This window comes from Giraffa tippelskirchi, chromosome 6 (genome assembly GCF_054371585.1).
Source record: "Giraffa tippelskirchi isolate mGirTip1 chromosome 6, T2T-mGirTip1v1.2.pri, whole genome shotgun sequence".
Lineage (NCBI taxonomy): Eukaryota > Metazoa > Chordata > Mammalia > Artiodactyla > Giraffidae > Giraffa > Giraffa tippelskirchi.
This window is the reverse complement of record NC_137280.1, coordinates 61,167,054-61,187,769: the sequence shown is the minus strand read 5'-3', so window position 1 is coordinate 61,187,769 and position 20,716 is coordinate 61,167,054. Positions and strand designations below refer to the sequence as shown.

Here is a 20,716-nt window from a genome sequence, read left to right as displayed (position 1 = left end):
AAAGACCAGCTGAGGTGAGAAAAATAAAAATCTGGAAAACATGTTAAAATGTGCTAGAATATAAAAAATTTATTGGAAAAGATGATACACAATAAGAAATGGGGCTAAACAAGATATTAAAAGCATTGAGGAAATAGTGAAAATATAAAAACAAAAGTTAAGGAGACAAATTCATAACAAGGATCATCTCAGGCACTAAAAAAAGTAAAAATCCTATGGAGAAAGTGGGGAGGAAAAAAATGTCATGGTGGTTTTTTGTTGTTTTTTTTTTTGAGATATAAAGGAAGTACAAAATTACCAAACATTCTCTAAACACACGAGTTCATCACTAAAGCAAGGAAGGTACCGAGATTATTAGTCAAGAAACAGATGAGGCACACAAACTACTTGCTTGAAGAAGCACAGAGGACAGAATAAAACACTCAGGGAATGAGACACACCAAAGGGCGATCAAGATTTAGAGTTAAGGAAAACTAGGCTGTACTCACGGGGAAAAAGATGGTTAAAAACAAATATGGCTGAAGTCTTCAAGCTGCTAAAAGGGATAGTGAGAGTGGACATAAATACGATACCCAGGGACATTGTTCCAGACTAAGTGGAACAAAAATTTCAAATAAAATTGCTTAAGAGTAGATTTTAAGAGTCATGATGGAAAAAACAAAAATTAAAGGCTATTTTAGAAAAGTGCATAAAAACTGCACCTAGACTTTAAGATTTCTGTACCCCATTTCCTCATTAAGTCAAATTATGCTAAGAGCTTAGATGAGGTAAATGACTCTCTTAAAATCACAGAATTCATTCATCCACTCAATATGTTTAAAACTAAATGACTGCCACAGTATCAGGGTGGGAATGGAGTGGGAATGAGCAAGAATATACCAAAAATCTACATAACTAACAACTGATGTTTTATCAAGCAAGAAAAGAGTCCAAACGCCCTGATATCCCATAAGCTACCTAGGTTTACCTTTTCTAGTTCAATAAGAAAGCTGTCCAGAGACTCATCTGAGAGTTTGCCAACTTCAAACATTGTGACTGCATGGCTTTTCAAATTCTGCAATAAAGAAACAAAAACAAAACTGAAATGTACCTTATTTGAGCCTATTATTAATAAGTTCTAGCTTTCCCTCTGAATGCTAAGCATCTTATCTTTATACTATGCTTTCCAATATATTTAACCTCAAGTGTGCATAAAGAGTTGATTTTTCTAATTACAAAAGCAGCCCTCACTAAAAAGCTGCCACACTAATATAAAACAAAGCTGGCTGCATTTTCAGGAATAAATTTAGTACTTAAAAAAAGATATAAGAACACTGAATTATGATGTACCTAACCGTTAAACATTTTCATATTTAAGTAAGAATTTGACTTACTGGTGAAAGGTTTCCCATCATTAAAAAGGCAGTAAGTGTTGAGTCAAATAGGAACGCAATACGCTTTGTGTATCCTGTAGACAGATTCAAACTGTTTATACTGGCTGTGTCTGCTGGGGGGATAAAAATCATAGTTTAAAAATCAAGTAAATGAAAACTGTTCATTACTTATCATTTGGAGTGAGAATGTATTTCATTTCAGCTTTATTTAATAATTAAAAGTACATAATTAAATATAGGCAATACTGTAAGTCATAAGAGGTCCCAGTTTTACTTTATCTCCAACATAGAGAAAGAAAAAAAAAATTTTTTTAAGCCATTCACTTGTGCAGTAAATTTTCTGAAAGTCAATAATAAACCAAGACTTGATCATTGTCAGATCAAAATGACTACCTAGCTTAACCTCTATAGACAAGTTGCCGGGCCCAGGGAACAGAGCTACCGAGGGCAGGAATAGAAGCCACTTGGTTGTGCCCCCTCCCCTTCCCACACAGCCATGTGCAAGCCCCTCGACCACTACGCTTCGTGCCCCCCTGTACCTAGAGGCCTTCCTGCGATGGTCTTCCTGCACTCGCCAGCTGGCACTCTCTTATTCGTTCTCAGCCCCAATACCATCTTCTCCACGAAGGCTCCCTAAACCCCTCTGGGCAGAAGGAGGGCTCTTCCTCTTTGCTCCCCACAAACACCACAGTGTCTCTAACACTGTGGTGGTTCTTATGGCTACACTCTCCAGACTCAGTTTTTGGAAGGAAACGATTGTATTTCCTATCAATTTTATACCCCTAAGATCTAGCAGCATATGGGTAAGTACTCAAAGATACATACTGAATGAAGAAAATCCAGACCAAATCACAGATTAACCGTAAGCCTGGAGAGTTAGCTTTATGAGTGTATGTGCAAACACACGGCTTATTTACAGACAGGCTCAAGCTGAGTCACCGCTAACCTTGGTCTTCTTGACTGTTTGTATCCGTGTCAGTAGCTGATGAAGCTTCCTGTACAGGGCTCCTACTTTCCCCACCATCCCACGACAGGAGCATCTTCTGTGGATCTAAAGTACTCCTGTTGATGAAGAAAACAGTCACTTTTGAAAAACCATACAGATGACCATATACAAAAACACCCACTGAAGTCAGTACTGAGGTTACAAACATTCACCTAAATCGACTCTTACATTCAGGCCCCAAACTGAGATGTAGCCCTAAAATATTCTGCACCCACAGCAAAGGTTCTTTACTAAACCCATGGACAGGCTTCAGGGAATCTGAGAAAAATTTTTAAATTGTATGTAACATATAGTATGAGCTTTTCTCTAGGGAAAGTGTCATAGTTTTCACCAGATTCTAAAAAAAAAATTCCAAAACACACAAGATTAAACACCACTAATATATAGGTTCAATCTGTTGAATAAATAAAATTTTGTACATAAAATTGAATTTTTTTCCCCAAAACAAAAAACTCTCATACTAAATAAATGAGTTACTTTAATCTGTTTACGGATGGAACATTCTTCCACGATGAATGAAGCTGATCCAAATTTATTACTTGTCCTTTCTTGTGGGCAAACCCCAATCGGCAGTACATTGATACAGCATTCTAAAAGGAATATAAAGGAAACGAGTATCTGAAATAAACTAGATGTCAGAATGTCTGTAGACAGAAAAAAATATTATGGACTACGTTTATAGAGATCCTCAAGTATTTTCATCCCATAGCCAGAGAAAACCATTTTCAGTAGGCCTGGTCTTCCCCTAAGATCTCCACATAGGCAGGAGAGGGAAAGCCTCCAACCCTCTGGCTTGGCCCTCCCTAGATCCACCCCCAAAGAAGTGGGGACTGTTGCTTTAACTGACGTCACTGCAAGACACTGTGACTTCATTACAAGGCACTGGTCAGGCTGCTCCCTGCTGGGCACAGACGGGTGAGGACAGCTTTCACTCCCTGGGGTGGGATACTGCTTCAGGGTCCTGGTCTTGCTCTGCTCTACTTCCTCTGACAGCTAAAAAGCATCTCACTGCTTCTGCTTCTCAGTATCGAGACAAAAGTCTATAATCCATTCAGTGTTCGTATCACGAGCGAATAAGAGTAGGAAAATTACATACCTTAACCAGAGACAGGTCTATCTCAAGAACATTTGCAAGCTGGAAAATAAAATTAAAAATTATTTTACATCCTAAGAATTATCAGTATATCATAATAAACAGTTATAGATAACTTATCCATCATCAGCAAAATTTAAATTATTAGTAATGGAAATACTGGATAAATTTGATAAGCAGAATTTTCTTCTTTCCATATCTTTAAGACACTTAAGAGTAGTACAAATTCAGGCAGTGACCCAAACAACTTAGCGTGAATTATAATTACTTGAGCTACTTTAATTAGAATTTTAATTAGAATTAGTTAGCTTTAATTTTTCTCTCATTTAAAATGAAAAAATTCTAGATAGTTTACAATGCTTTCACTATAAAGTCATATAAAGTTATTCAACCAAATTATAACTATATACATATGCAGGAAGTAATTTAAGAATAGTGACTTAAGTATATTAATAGTCTAAGATCTAACCATGTACTGATTTTAAAAATATTTTAGTTATTAAACAATTTTCTCTACTTTACACAAACTTATTTTATAATCTTGAGGCTAAATTCTTTCATAAAATGCTGTCACACTTACCTCTGCAACATTGGTATGCTCATCTATTGACACAAATATCTTATAGAGCAGAGTTTCAAAGTAATCACCTTGCACTCGATTCATTACAAAACCTTCAAGAGGAGGAACTAAAATAAACAAAACAGATGTTTCTCAGCAGTTTAATTTTATAAAAGAAGAAAGTTTAATTCAAATATCTATTCAAAAAGAGACCTCTAACTTAGGGAGTGAATTCAGCTTTTGATTCATTTTACCAACTCCACTGCAAGTTTTTCTAAAACTCCCCAAGTAAAGGTCATATACAAAATGCTGTCTACACATAGTGGACTCTGATGGGAAAGCATAAATCCATAAAAGTAATCTCACTCCCAGGGACCTCTCAGCATTACTGAGGCAGAGAAGTGCTTACAGGCGTGGACTCAGTAAAAAGGCAGGGGGATTGAGGTTGCTTCAGAATGGGGAAGCCTGCCAAGGGTATGTTTTTGATGGGTCTCAGGCAGCAGGATGCCTGGTCTGAAGCACAGAAACAAGGGCTGCGAGCTGCCATGCTATACAAAACCAGGGGGACAAAAAGTATCAGCTCCCTGTCCTTCTCCCATCATCTCCGCTCCATCCTGAAAAGAGGGGAACCCGGATGTGCGACTGCCACATTTATCACTGATATAATTTGCTCTTTGGGGCTTTCTATTCTGTATCCTCCTTAATGGGAAAAGGGTCAAGACCTCTGTCAGCACAAGGGGCTGCCCAGTCGCTGCTCTCCACCTGGCAGTTTATACTCACTTCTCTCCATCTCTTTGGTCCAGATGCCCTACTCCAATTTACTAGGGTGCTCTTCCCAACCATAATAAAGAGGCACTATGCCTGCCTTTGCCAGTCTCCCCCGTGCACACTTCCCTTAAAAGCATTCTGGGAAGAAGATGTGTGCCTACATCACAGGATTTGGTGTCCCTGTGTCCTCTGACCCTAACACTACCTCAATGCACCCAAAACCTAAAAGTATTCCCAACAGAGAGCTATAAGACAAAACTCAAGTGAGCAAAATGAAGACACTGTAAAGAACCACAATGTACACATAAGGGTAGGCTCCCCAAGTTACAGCTCTATCTTTTGGCATTTTCTGATTTGTTGCTACTTTATTTCTAATGACCCAAGAATTGTTAAGGATCAAAGGTTTCTTTTTAGAAATATTTCAGTAATCCCATTTTTTAACGTAATTAATTCTTTTCCTACACTATCAACTGTGTGAATAAGAAGTGTCAAAATTTACTGAATGCTTACTAAGTGCCAGACTATACTACTAGCTGCTTTATATATACAATTTCACTTAATCCTCTTAACATAAAGAGTTGTTAAAAACTATACCCTATCTTAGAGATAAAGAAACCGAGGCACTAAGAGGTTAGAAATACCCAATTTACATTTGGGCAAAAAGAATGAGAAATTTTTTATCTCTACATAGAGAGATAGAGAATAGTATTCAATATATATTAAGTTTAAAAAGCAAAGTATGCCTTGGACACACCATCTGTGTAAGAAAAAAACCACACAAAAAAGGATATATATGTGCATAGTATGTTTGTGAGAGAGTATATAGGCAACTTAGCAGTAGTGGCCAAGAGAGAAATTGAGTAACTCAGGGCAGACATTGGAAGCAGACGTTTTTATACTCTTTTATAAGTTTAGTATTTTATAATCCTAATTATCGCCTACTCAAAAAGACATTAATTAAAATAAAGAAAAATACCTGGAAATAGCAAAGAAAATTATTTTTTAAAACAATAAAGGACAAGGCAGGCCTGGTCATACACATATATAAACACAAATAAAACATAAAGGTCAGGACACACTGGAGCATGACAACCTGGTATGAGCGAGTATTTTTGTAATAAGCCCTATCACTCAGTTGTTAACAGTAAGGTCCCTAGAATTTTTTGACACTTTATATATTTGATTACACAAATATCTTAGAATGTAGATGATATCAAAAACAAGAAAAGCTAAAAGATATGGAAAACACACTTACAACACATAACCTTAACATAACAAGTGCTTCTACAAACTGGTAAGAAATCTAACCTATAGAAAAAAAGCCCTACTGTGTTCAAAGATGTTAACCACATCACCAAAATAAATAAATATGGAAATGATCTAAATAACCAGCAACAGAGGAATGGTTTAGTAAACTGAAACACTGTTGTTCTTGCTCGTTTGTTGTTTAGTTTCCAAGTGGTGTCTCTTTTGCAACCCCATAGACTATAGCCGGCCAGGCTCCTCTGTCCATGGGATTTCCCAGGCAAGAATACCGGAGCAGGTTACCATTTCCTTCTCCAATCAAACCTGTGTCTCTTGCACTGGCAGGAGGATTTTTTACCACTGAGCCACGTGGGAAGCCCCAAATTGAAATATACAAGGGTCTTAATATTGATTTAACTTGGGGAGGGAGTGAAGAAGGGAGAAAGAGATAAGTCAAAAAAGATGGTCATTACATGAGAAAATAAGACACAGATATGTCTGGTAAAAATGAACAACATACAATTCTATGATATTACTGAATACATGTAGAAACTTATGCAGTGAACAAGGTTTAAAAGGTGACATAAATTTATAAAGACACTGATTTGATTTAGGATTGTAAGAAATTTACCTTGGATCTCTATTTTAATACAGTGTTTACACCACCATAAGATAAAAATTAAAAGAAGGAATTTAAGTAAAATCACCACAGTGTGCTGTAATGTAATGAGGAAGAAATGGTTTTCTTTGAAAAATTCTAACAGAAAGGTCCCAGGATTATGTGTGTCTCACTTATTAGGGTGATACACAGTGCCCAGCACCTAGCAGCCATTCAAAAAACATTGAGAAATATCACCACATACTCACCTGCTATACAACTGTCATCAGATATTGGTACATCCAGATAAACAAATCCTTTGTTATATAAACCTATAGAAGCAAAAGTATCTTGTTTTAGATGAAACAGTAAATATTAGTAGTTAAAAAAAATAAAAACTTTATTCTTGATTTTCCATAAAGATTCTTACAACTTAATGGTATGTGCAAAAGATAAGACAGAAGAAAAATTATCAAAGCTTTCAAAAATCTTGGTTTCCCTCAAATGCTCAGAACTGCAAAATTTTTCTTATGATTCATTCACATAAATTTCTAATCTGTGACTAATTACAGCCACACTGGAAAACAATGGACAAAGGTTACATTTCAAACAATGCCACGCCTTAGGAAATATTACTATTCTTACCTAATTGATAAATAATTGCTACTAATTATTGATGGCTTAAAAATAAGTTTTTATGTTGACAGAAGACCATTTCTACTAACCACTTACTATGGACTACATTGTAATCTAGTGATCCAGAGAGTTGAGGGCCTGCATCAATGATCTTATCAATAGCGCATTTCTCAGGCAAAGTGCATATCTAGGAAAAGCAAAATATTTTCAATTAAGTTCTGTCCAAATTAACTAATTGATAAGTCTCCTCAAATCTATTTACATTTAAACCAATGATTATATGTCATTAATTAAATGAACTACCTGTTATATTCATTCTTTATTCTAGAATTCAAACAGAAAAGGCTATGCACATAACCATCAACTAAGGTGCCAAAGTATGCTACCAACGGAACTCACAAAACAAAGTAATTTTAAGTGCCAATACTTGCTGGTAAGTAACATGTTCACTAATAAATACTAATATTTATTCTCCCTTTTTGAATTGGAATCTGATCCACATACTGATTCTGAATCTCTCAAATCAAAAGCTAATTCACATGCCACAGGATTATTATCAGTGACAAGATCACTATCTTATGAAACAGTCTGATATCTTTGCTTGGAAGTAAATGCACTGAAGCAGAATTTCTAAGCTTTGCACTCACTGGATTTATTCTGTCCTTGGAAGTAAAATGAAATGCAAATTAAACAGAAGTCCACATGCTCACTTACTTCCTTCAGCCACTGGGATATGACTGGTCTCTAGGCACCTTGTCTACTGCCCCACCTCCTTCCTCTAAATCAACATCTCTTCTTAAATGTATACAGCTTGTAACAAACGTGGTCTGACCGCTGGAAATAGCATTTCCTTGATCTTGACCTTAGCACTCTATCAAGCACCTAACACTTGAGTACAGCATTTCAACACAGTCATTTAAGAGCACAGCAAACTGTCTGAATTAAAACCCTGGACTTTACTCCACTGTGACTGGAGTCATTGCTTCACTTCTCTGTGTTCATTTTCCTCACAAGTGAAATAGGCTACAAACAACCCCACACCATTGGGGTTATTATGAGAATCAAATGAGACAATATAAAAAGCGCTTGGAACAGTGCCTGGCACCCTGAGCACACAAGCACTCAAAAAGTGTTATCAATGCTACCGCTTATAGTTGCGGCGTCACGCCAACTGTACATGAAACATCCATCTAATTAAATCCCCAGATGACTGTACATGAACCACGTCGTCTCCCTCATTAATAAAGAGTATTTTCGAAACTTACCAATATTCTCGCCTACTGAGATCATTTACAATTTTGAATTTAAGTTTAATTTCCTTCAGGAACACCAAATAGTGTCACTTTTTTAAAAAAGTTCTGCAACTATAGTTAAATACAATTTTTTAAAATAAAAATGCTTCATTTTTAAAGATACCTACCTTTATGTCATCTTCCGTGATATATGCAGCCTGCACCACCCACCAGGCCTCTATGGTAATTTCCACTGGCTTTACTGGTAAAAGATCACGCGCCGTTTTCCTTCTGAAAAATTTCTGCAATGGTTCAAATATCTGAGAATTTGCAATCAATCTAAAATTACTATTTTCTTTTTTATTAATCATGCTATAACAAGATCGTTTCTAACAGGCTAAATACCTTTTAAAATTCTCACATTTTAAAATCTAAGGTATTTTAGATATACCGAATGGAGAAAGTCATTCTTAAATTATTTCAAAATAAATACTTCAAAACACTATCATTAAATCTGAATCTAAATCCAGATATTCAAAAGAAGCCCAGATGAAAATGTGTATCAATTTCACTCATAAACTGAACCCTGGGAGTGGAATGACTTAGGTTAGAAAATCAATGGAGCAGATTTTTAAAAATAAATGAAGCATCCTATGCCTTAAATACTTTAAATTCAATAATCACTTGAGCTATAACCTGGAGATACTGATGAGTTGTTTTTGTATTATTTCTGTATTAAGCATATCTTATTTGATCCAAGAAATCACAATTCATTATTTCTACTACTTAAAAATTTAACAAGACTAGGTGATAAGAGGGACAAGAAATGAGAAAGAGAAACAACTAGCTTACTTTTGATGATCTGCACTGATTCATCAGATCAATGTATTGGTTTCTTCCTATGCCAAGAAGCCTTAGACCTAAAAGAAAGAGTCTTTCTTTTAAAATCATTTAATACATCTTGAAAAGTCAGTACACACACAAGTCTACTAAGGAAAAAAACGTTTGACTTTCATTCCTCTTTTGATTATTACTGACAATTAGGATCAAATTAAAAAGAAGTCTTCATACGAAATACAAAAGAAAACCAACTGGGAGAGAGAAATTCATGCTGACACTTTTGACAATGCTAAATGAGAAAATTTTTTAAAAGCAGAAGTCCTCCCAATTCCAGGAAATCAAAATGTACTTCTCAGCAAAAGTTTCTTCTTAACACAACAGAACTATGTCACATTTCAAATAGACACTTCATTAAAATAAGTATAATAAAAAAAAGCAGCGAATTTTGTTAGTAAAAATCATGTATTATGCTGCAAAAATCCCGTGAGTGAATTTTCTTCCTCATTTAGAATACACCACAGCCCAAGTATGAAAAGGAACTTCACTGTCTAGAAAGAGACTAGTCCCATTTGTCTGATTCTGCCACTCCAAAATATCCCTCTCTTAGACATTTAAAACTAAATCTACTTGACTCATACCACCTGATAAAATTATCAATAATCTTGCTTATGTTCTCATCTTTCATGTTAAAATCCACACATTACGACACAGACAAGAGCACACACGCGCAAAGACACTAACCATTACCTGGCTCAGAGTAATACTTACAGTCAGCAGCAGTGAAATTAGGCAATGAATCATAACTTTTCTCACTGTTCATAATGTCCTTTTAAAAAGCAAAAAAAAGCAAATGTTAAATGCAAATTGTCCTTACACAAAACACTGAGATCAGAGTTTGGCAACCCAGTGCACACATGTCACACAGTGGCATGTACCATGTGGTCTCTTGTCTAATAACTGAAGGTCAGGCTTTCAGGTCTGGGGTCCTCACAATGCTATGAAGCCCAGACAGTTGCCCTGCAACCTCTGCCCTGCAGAGGCTATGCAAAGAATACCTCCCTTCCAGCTCAGGGTTGCAGGCTTTCCACACTTCACACCTGATCCTAGACTCCTACCCCAGGATAAGAGAGAATCCCAAGAGGAGGCCTGACAGTGGGTCACAGTACTGCCAACCAATACCTAACCACTCAGTAGTCTTTGCTCTTCCAAGTTGCAACCACCAACACAACGTCAGTATCTGGCTTCTTCCAACCCTCATCTGTTTCTCCAGTAATAAACCAGCTGTTTACTGTGGGGATAAGACCCATTTTCAACCCAGGAGTTATACCCAATGGTTTAAGAACAGAAACCAGAGAATAGCAAGCATATGGATGCAACTGAAAGCTCGAAACTGGGACAAAATCTCCCTCTGTTATCTCCCCCAAGCCTGTGGACAACACCAAGAAAATAATCAGAGAGACAGCAACAACTATTCTACGTACTGCTCAGCTGCCACCTTCTTTATGCTGCCCTGGTTCCAAGGAAAAGGACTGACAGAAACCCAGCTGCCAGGCCTCAACCTTTACTTTGTATTTCCTTCAAAACAAGGACACAGGAGACACCGGGCGGTAGCAGTGTCTTGAAAAGGGGGCTTAAGGAGACAGGTAGAGGGAGCTCCTGTGAAGGCAGCCTTATCCGAAGGGCAACTAACCTCATCGCTACTGCAGGCGCCCAGCTCCTTCAGTTCCATGTGCCCTCTGCTCTCCAAGGGGCCAGTGAGCCCAGAACAGCAGCACTCAAACAGAATTAAGTCACCAATGAATACTGGATAAATACTGCCCATCTTTACATAAAGCTCGCTTAAACTAGTACTTAAGGCTATTCAACACAAGCCTAAACACTGCCTTTGGAAAAAGGCTAACATCTAGAAGTTAATAATCACAGAAAGATTAGCAGCCAGAACCAGTAATATATTTCTATTCTTCTGACACATGCATTATATAATGTTGAGTCTATATCATCAATGATTCTTTCTACAGTTAGTAAACAGCTAAATACATTAAGCTTCGAAGCTTAATGTTCAATTTTGTCAGCCACATTTTCAACCTTAACCATGTATTAAAAGCAATGAATTTTATACAAACTGTGCTAACATAAATGACTGATTAACCTACAACAGCATAAGAGGTCAACAACATCTTCAAGAACACAGAATAAGAATAGATACTTTGCCACTGTGAAAACACTGCTAAGGACAACTACTTGTAGCACAACAGTTACCTGTAAACAACTGTCCTTTTTACACTATCAGTTCAGAAACAATGTCCACTGTGGCTGAGTGCCACAAAGCTGGTCATCATCCACAAAGTGTCTGTGGCATGAAGTCTCATCCCTCCCCTAGATTCACATATCCTGTAAACTCACCTCCATGATCCCAGTATAATATGAGAACGGTGTTATCCTCAGGCCCTTCACCATGATGTCTGATAAATGGTAAGGGTACAGCATGAGATGATCGCGACTGTACTTCAACAGTTCCTCGTAGTACTTGCGTTCATCTTTCTTGACGTGTTTAACTGGGAGACAAAGGGAAATTCTCCAGTTTTATTTGATGTCTTAATAGTTACATATAATTGTAAATGCAATGTTAAATTCTTTACAAGCTAGTACTAATTAAAAAGAAAAATATGTAAACTGGAAGAGAACAAATAAAACAACCTAAGTTGGAACAAAGAAACAATTATGCCACGAGAAACAGACTTCAGCGAGTATAAAATGTATAATGGGACAGATAAGTATAAAAGTAATTCTTAACAAATCAAAAAGCAAAGAAAGTGAGCATGGAATGTCTCCCCTCCAAAACATAAGCTATAATCCATCCAATTCCTTACTATGATACTTTACAAAACAGCCAATCTGAATGGCAGCTTTCTATGAAATCAAGTCTATTTTTTAAAAAGTATTTGCTGGTCTTTGTGCTTTAAATGTAAAAAGACCTCTGAGTTCCATAGAATACACACTTCACATAGAAAACCTCTCTCTGATATACTATGTTTAAAATAAGAGTAACAAATGGGAGGGAAGATCAGCAGGGCAATGGAATAATCTGACAAATAAAAGCCAAACACTAAAAAAGAGAAGTTCAAAAAAAATGGAGCCAGTTATGTTTAAAATTTGTTACAATTATTATAGAAAGAGGCTTCATTAAAGTTACATTATTTGGAAAATTTATAGAAAACAAAACAAAAACTCAAAGTCAAAAATCAAGAAGTAATGTAATTCTCCCTGGCATATTTTCTCACATAAAGTAAAAAAGAGGACATCGGAATCAAAATTAGTACTCTGTAGGTAAAATAAATCTATAAACAAGACTAAAAAATAATTTTCATTGGAATTAGAAGGAAAAATCTACTTGCTAATGCAAATTGTTGTTAGGTGTAATGTGTCATTATAGAATTTCATGAAGTCTCTACATGAATGATTTCAGTACTTTGAAATACGGTGAAAAGATAGGAGAGATTTATGAAAATGATAACTCAGTAACAGCCACTTCTATCTCAATGTAAAAATGTCTCTACTTACCTAAGTTATTTCTATATCGTAACTGATTGCGGATACTGTACAGGACAACCTGCTTCTCATATTCTCTCTGTGAATTTCCAAGACTCTAAAAAAAAAAATTCAAATAGATTTTAAATAACTAAACCAACAGCACTCTCCCTCCTTAAAATTTCAATACCATGCCCCCCAATTTTATCCTGGAATCTCTAAGTTCAAGAACTGAGTAAAGGTTTTCTTAAATTTTATCATACAAACTTTTCTGCAATGGTATTAGAGCAAAAAAATCAATGTGTTTATCTTCAGTCTGCCTTTCTAAAAGGATTTACTGACACTATCTAAAGTATTACATATATATATGTGTGTGTGTGTGTTATAAATATATATGTATAAAGAGCAGTCAGAGAACATAACTGCACTTAAGTTAACAAAAAACTAAATTCTACTAATAAAAAATTTCCTTCTAGCCGGTTTCCAATTTGTGTGAATGGGGATGAATGGTTTCTTGCACCTACCTTTTTTTAAATTTAAGAATGGCCACTAAGAACAGATCCTCTGATAACTACTTACAGTTGAAGGCTATGATTATTAAAAATTAAGATTTCTGGGGAATGTATATTTCAAATGTACCTCTAAATAAGATTATTTCTTAAAAACGTCATCTAATGGTCTCATTAGAAAACATTTAGACAATTCTAGAAAATAGAGTTGTCTAAATTTCTAACATATTTTTTAATGAGCAAAATACTTTCTCTTAGTATTGCACTTAGTATTTTAAGTTCAAAATTGGTTTTTCATGAAAGCAAAGTATAAGATGGTCTTACATACAATGTGAGACCATAAACTTCATTTAATATGTGACTGCTGCTGCTAAGTCGCTTCAGCCGTGTCCGACTCTGTGCGACCCCATAGATGGCAGCCCACCAGGCTCCGCCATCCCTGGGATTCTCCAGGCAAGAATACTGGAGTGGGTTGCCATTTCCTTCTCCAGTGCATGAAAGGGAAAAGTGAAAGTGAAGTCGCTCAGTCATGTCTGACTCTTAGCGACCCCATGGACTACAGCCTACCAGGCTCCTCTGTCCATGGGATTTTCCAGGCAAGAGTACTGGAGTGGGGTGCCATTGCCTTCTCCGATGTGACTGCTATCCCCCTTCTAATTATTAGCCATGATCTTTCCAACACACTATAAAAAACATCTTAAGAGATTAACAGAATATTCACTGGAAGGACTGATGCTGAAGCTGAAACTCCAATATTCTGGCCACCTGATGCGAAGAATTGACTCACTGGAAAAGACCCTGGTGCTGGGAAAGACTGAAGGCAGGAGAAGAGGATGACAGAGGATGAGATGGTTGGATGGCATCACTGACTCAATGGACATGAGTTTGAGTAAATTCTGGGAGTTGGTGATGGACAGGGAGGCCTGGCGTGCAGCAGTCCATGGGGTCGCAAAGAGTCAGATGTGACTAACTGAGCGACTGAACTGAAGAGATTAATGACAGAAAATATCAGAGGATTCACTTACTATACTTCTTACTTGTAGGTTTTTGAGAGCCAAGGTAAATGTCCACATACATACATACTTTCATTTAAAGTCATCTTCATAAACAGATGAAACACATCTAACTCGTACATAACTGGAACTATTGGTGCGTAGCATTTTAAGAAAAAAGGGACATAATGTGAGAAAACTAAAATGCTGAAATGTATGTGCTTACATTATTTTCATCCACTTTAACATTACAGGTAGTTAGAAGTGAAAGTTTATCATAGAGAAACCGCTCTCCCATCTCTGATGCAGCCCCAAAGACAATCTCAGGACTGAAAATATTTAGGAGATTCAAAATATCAGGCTTTCTGTAAAACTTTTAAAGGATCTCCTCTAGCTCTACTGCCAAATAAAAGTCTCTTTCTCAAGGAACACAAAACACTCACACACATACACACAGATACACACACACTCACTACCTCACTCACACAGCAGACAATCTGCTAAAATCTTAGCAACTCTCAAACTCGAGGATTTGCTCTTCTGTTTCAAAATAAATCCCTAAGTTTATCCTAACTTACAACCATTTTCTTCCTTTAAAATTCTGTTCCTGGTTAAGTCCAGGATAAAAAGTGTAAATCAAACCACTTACACAAAATATAAGGGTCCTGTTATTTGTAAGCTAATTAGAGAATAGAGCTATTAAACATCTAAGTCTTTGCCACAGTCATTAAGTAATGACTGGTCCTGATCAATACATTTGTGCACACACAAATAACTAAAAGCTACACTAAAAGCTGATTCTATTCTTCACTACCCTGGTACATAAAATATTAACTGCTTTGTTCACAAAGATTCTTTGCCTTCTCTTCCACTCCTACCCCAAATTTCCCACCATTCACATTTTAAAACACTGTTGCCTCTATAGGAGGCAACTAAAGAAAGGTCATTTTACTCTGAGACAGTGCTGACCCTGCAGAAATTCCAACCAGGTCTGACAAATGAAGCTGGGCTGCATATAAAAGGAACTGTAACAGATGGAGTGCCACAGAAACTGGCTGTAAAACATCCACTGTGCATCACATTAGCATAAGGCATTTTTTTTCTACAGCTTTTGCTCCACAAATCCCATCCCAATGTGCATCCCCCCCCAAAGAAGTACATAGTATTTTTTTTTAATTAACTCTCCTTGGATCACACATAACCACATCATAAAATCTCCCTTCAAATAAAACAACTATGAATTGTTTTGAACAGTGAACACTGGTAAACCTATAGTTTTACCAGTAATCCTCAAATCCTCAAAAATCTCCCCCAAATCCTCAAACAATGGTGTGATCCACAACTCTTTAATATATTCTTGGAAGTCGAGTATAGCTCACACCAAGTAAAAAAAACCTTTCACCTTATTTATATAAAAATTTTTTAAATACTTTTTAAAAAATTAATAAAAATCTGAATCACCTTCCCCAGCTTTCAGAAATGAATCACTTCCAAATTAAATGCCTCAAAATTTACTGGAAACTCTTATCAAAGTATTTAGCATCTGTTAACATCAAAAATAAAATCCAAATTCTTTTCACACAAGGACTATTCCCCACTTTTAAACTGACTGAGCTTTAGCTCCAGGAAAAAAAATCTCAAACTTATGCTATCATTCCTTCACTTCAAAAATATTTACTGTAAGACAACTACAGCCCTATAGACGAGAAATACAGTGCTGGGGGTCAACTACTCTAGATTTAGGTCAGGGAAACCTTCCTGGAGGAGATAACATCTGGATTCAAGAAGAAGCAACAAGTAATCTATGGAGACAAGTGGTAAAAGGGCTGGGTTTGCATTTTAGAAACCTCACCCCAGTATAGTGTGAGGAATGGATAGGAGGGTCTTTTCCTGAAGGCAAGAGACCAGAGAGAAAGCTGATGAAGTAAACCAAGGTAGAGCCTGACCTAGGAAAATAGAGCAAGGCTAAGTCCATGAAGTAACTTGTACAGAGGGGTTTTGCAACACCTTCAACAAGTGGAAGCTTATCCTAAGCTAAAACATCAATTCTTTTAATTGATGTTACCAAAAGAAGTTTTAATTTAATGTCATGTTTGTACCAGATTATAACACTGTTAGGAGATTATTTTTAATAGTTGTGACTAAGGTTTAGAAAAGCTTTGCCAACACTAATTAAGATCGATTATTTCTGCTGGACACAATGGAATCATCCATCTCTTGTCTATTAAGCTACATTTATTTTTGTGAAAGGAAGAGTAAACATGGAAACAAAAGAATTACTGGTTCTTCAAGTTGTCTTGCCATATGCCACAAAACTCTAAAAACAGAAAGTGTCCATCAAGGCCCTCATTCAAACTTAACAAGAGAAACTTATTCCCCCAGGTTTAGAGCTTTCTTCTTTCTGTTCAAGATTAATGTCACAAGGGCAGCCACTGCCACCCAAGAATTCGGAGTTCCTTAAATTTATCTTTCCACTTTCTTGTGTTTTTGGTATCTTGAAGTGAAAGCATTTTCTCTGCCACATGATACACTGTCAGAACCTTAAATTATTCATTTCCTGGAACTAAGACCCCAAGCTGAGAGCTGCAGCAAAGTAACAATCTTTATACCATCACCACCACCATCCCAAACCCTCCAAATATGCCAGTGTTCAGAACCAATGGAAAACAGAATTTCACTCCCAACCAAGTAAAATGGTGGGAACTTGAAGGTCAACCAATGATCAGAGAAAAACAGTGCCTTCTATACAGCACTCATCACTCCCTTCATAAGCATCACCACCACTCGCCATTCATTTGTTTACTGTCTTTCTTTTCTAAAATGTAAGCTCCATGAAGACAGGGCTTTCCTTGTGTTGACTGCTGCAAATTACCCGCACCTAAAACAAGGCATAGTGCATAGTAGGTGCTCAATAGATATCTGGAAAACTGAGTAAAAATGACACTCAAGCATTTGAAAACTACTTCTGAAGGGAAAAAAAGACCAAACCTCCTTGTCACTCTCTTGTTGCAACATCTCTAATAAACCCACCTCGTATGGGAGGCTAAAGTCCAACAAAAGAAAGTAGGAGAGCTCTTCAAAATCCGGCCCTGACAGCTCCCACCCCCAAGCACTAACCAAGCCCCACCTCCAGATTGTGAAAGCAGTCTTTCACTCGTCTAAGCTTTTTAAAATGACTTTCTCTCTCGTTGGAAAATCTTTAATCCCCCTCTTTTAGAGCTATCTCTTATTTATCTTTTAAAACCCATTTTAAATGCCTCTCCTACACATCCTCCTGATGACAACTACCAGTTGGAGATTGACAGTTTCTGAGTCCCTCCTCTGTGCGCTCCCTTATACTATGATGCTGGTTCGTGTGAGCAGCTATCAGCCTGTAACGCAGTCATTTGTTTCTCGTCCCTTTGCCACCATCCCCAAGTTCTGAAGATCAGGAGCTGTGTTTCAAATTTGTTTCCAAGGTGTCTAGCCCAGTGCCTGGTGAAACGGAGACCGCGTGCGAAGGCGCCAGGCGAGTCCAGTGGATACCATTCCATCCCATTTCGCAACAGCCCCATCCTGCCCTTGTGGCCCCAGGGCCATCCCCTCCCCACCCGCGGGTTTGGGGTCTGTTAAATCCAGACCCTTAGCGGGGGCAAGGCCGGGAGTAAGCCCAGAGGCGCGCGAGCAGGTGGCGGCGGGGCGGGACCGGGTCCCCAGCTTCCGTACCTGCCTCACGTTGGCCGGCAGCTTGCTCCAGGGGTAGTTGTGCCGGATGTGGAACTCCACGTCTATGTTCATGATGCCGGGAGCCTGGGCGGGCGGCAGCGGCCGGAACCGCCGCTGGAACGGCGCCTCCCGCCTGCTCGCCCTCGGCCCGTCCGGGGAGCCCGCGGGAGGCCCCGCGCCTCACACTGCGGACGGCCAGGACTGCCCCATGGCCTGGGCTCCCGACAGCTCGGCGCGGCCCGGGCCACGGGGCACGGGAGCAGCGGAGACAAGCGGCCGGACACCTCGGCGGCTCCAAGTTTCTTCCTAGTTTCGGGCTGGCCGGAAATGGCTTCGGGTGTGCGTCACTTCCGCTCGCCGGAGCGGGGCCGAGGGGCGGGGCCGGGACTGGCCTGCTGCCCAGCCCCCTGCACGCTAGTGGACCTGGCAGGTGGAGCCGGGTGAGACCCGGATAGTGACTCCCTGCCCGCGAGCCCCGTATTCCTCTGTTAATCTCTGGATGAATCAATTGGGTTTGTAGTGCTATCGCTCGATGACTCACTTTCCCGAAATGTGAGCCCGGGTGGCCCTGGAGCAGGCGGTTACAGACACTCGGGAAGGATAGCTAGAAGGAAAGACTTGGGTTGGGGGCCATAGTCGACTTTAAACAGTGCAAGAGCGGTGAGGTCCCGGGGGCCCCCCAATAGCCAACCCTGAACCGAGACCGGGAGAAGAGGTCCAAGCTCATGAAGGAATGTGTAATACAGCTGTCCCCACAGTGGAGTGGTATAGCAAAGGGCTAGTGATCCTTCATCTCCAACTGGTAGTTGTTGCATCTTGTGCAAGAGAAACAACTGGGCTCTCCTTCAAAGGTCCGAATTCTCGTTTTGTTTTGCGGACTGCCCTGCAGCTTGCAGGATCTTAATTCCCCCACCAGGGATTGAACCTGGGTCCTCAGCAGTGAAAGGCACAGAGTCCTAACCACTGGACCACCAAGCAGTTCCCACAAAGGTCCAGATTCTTACATTGTAGTAATTCAGGGAACTGAAGGTTAAACAGCTGGTGCTGATGTGGGAGAGGCTGGGAGGGAATCTAAGATAAACATTCTTGCATACAGCCGCTCTGCTCCTTACAAATGTCTCCAGAGTCACTTTTAAGAGGCAGAAATTCAGCCTATTCAGCTTGCAGTTCTATTGGGAAGATCTTTGTGAACACTTTCTTCCAGAATTTGTTACACTGGCTTAGCAAATTCATGACCTTTGTTACTGGCAAGTAGCCATAGACCAGTTCAGTATTTTTGTGACTACATTTCAGTTTAAACAATGGTTTTAAATAATATTCTATTACACACGTGCCAGATATATAACTCAGAAAGTTTTATGATGTCTAGGGCACAGCTCAGCAGCTGGCCACTCCAACACATAGCAGGGACCTCATTATGTCTGATGAGTTGAAACAAATGGGCTTCCCAGGTGGCGTAGTGGTAAAGAATCTGCCTGCCAATGCAGGAGATGCAGGAGACACGGGTTCCATCCTTGAGTCAGGAAGATCCCCTGGAGGAGGAAGTGGCAACTCACCCCAGTATTCTTGCCTGCAGAATACTATGGACAGAGGAGCCTGGCAGGCTGCAGTCCATAGGGCCACAAAGAGTCAAGAGTTGAACATGACTGAAGCAACTGAGCACGCAGGCATGCACTGAGTCTTCTTAATTGCAGCATGTGGGATCTTTATTTAGTTGCAGCATGTGAACTCTTGGTTGCCAGTGGCGTATGGAATCTGGTTCCCCAACCAGAGATCAAACCCAGGCCCCCTGCATTGGGAACTAGGACTCAGCCACTGGACCATCAGAGAAGTCCTCATGGAGCCTTGGTAAACAGTGATGTCCGTCCTTTTAGGGTCCTTGACTCAGGCCTCCAGTCATTTCTGCTTCAGTAAGACTTTGCTATTCAAGTTTCAGAGAGGTCAGAAACTGCAGAGTGTTAGAAGCCCCATCCCAGAAGCTACCATTCAAATTAACTTTATGGGTAAACAATATGTTTAAAATTACAGGTGCAATGAGATTCGGTCTTCTCTGGCTTTACCAATGTGGACTAAGGAAAATTACTCAGGTGTCTTGAGCAGCTGCCCTTTAGAAAGACTACAGAACTATTTCATTCCCACAACTTCAACAAAAATAAGGAGCAGAAACAACCTGGAAGTAGGGAGTTATCTGGTGGTCTAATTTCCCAGTCTCGAGAATATCACTCACTGTGGTCGATAGATTAATGACTCCCAAAATGTCCGTGTCTCAGTTCCTGGAACCTGAGAATATGTTAACCTCACCAGGCAGAAGAGACTTTGCTGATGTGATTAAGAGAAGGATCTTGAGATGGGAGATTATCCCAGATTATCCGAGCAGGCTCAATGTAATCCCAGTCCTTAGGAGAGGGAGGTGGGAAAGCCAGAGTCAGAGATGAAGACGTGACGACTGAATCAGAGGATGTAGTGACACAGAGCCACAGGGCAAGGAACATGGACACCTTCTTGGATCTGGAAAAGAAAAACCAACTCTCCACCAAAGCTTCCCCAAAGATCCTAGCCCTGCCAACTCATTTTGGACTTCTAATTTCCAGAACTCTTAAGATAATGCATTTGTGTTGTTTTATGCCACTAC

General features: G+C 39.0%; 1 protein-coding gene across 7 annotated transcripts in view; it reads right to left on the bottom strand.

The window, feature by feature from the left end:
• Positions 1-18,407, bottom strand: part of FAM91A1 (family with sequence similarity 91 member A1) — a 42,437-nt gene extending 24,030 nt beyond the window's left edge. For 2 of the 7 annotated variants that reach the window (XM_081498949.1, XM_081498952.1), the window contains exons 1-14: positions 18,085-18,407; positions 12,912-12,996; positions 11,754-11,905; positions 10,119-10,176; positions 9,363-9,430; positions 8,699-8,830; positions 7,375-7,465; positions 6,912-6,974; positions 4,053-4,159; positions 3,476-3,514; positions 2,857-2,969; positions 2,320-2,435; positions 1,374-1,486; positions 968-1,054 (exon numbers count right to left, since the gene is read on the bottom strand). In XM_081498949.1, coding sequence (XP_081355075.1) covers positions 968-1,054; positions 1,374-1,486; positions 2,320-2,435; positions 2,857-2,969; positions 3,476-3,514; positions 4,053-4,159; positions 6,912-6,974; positions 7,375-7,465; positions 8,699-8,830; positions 9,363-9,430; positions 10,119-10,176; positions 11,754-11,905; positions 12,912-12,996; positions 18,085-18,156 — 1,296 coding nt within the window. In that variant the 5' untranslated portion in view covers positions 18,157-18,407. The remainder of the gene's footprint in view (positions 1-967; positions 1,055-1,373; positions 1,487-2,319; positions 2,436-2,856; positions 2,970-3,475; positions 3,515-4,052; positions 4,160-6,911; positions 6,975-7,374; positions 7,466-8,698; positions 8,831-9,362; positions 9,431-10,118; positions 10,177-11,753; positions 11,906-12,911; positions 12,997-18,084) is intronic. The other 5 variants (XM_081498950.1, XM_081498954.1, XM_081498951.1 and 2 more) reach the window with 3 other exon arrangements.
• Between the last annotated feature and the right edge of the window lie 2,309 nt (positions 18,408-20,716).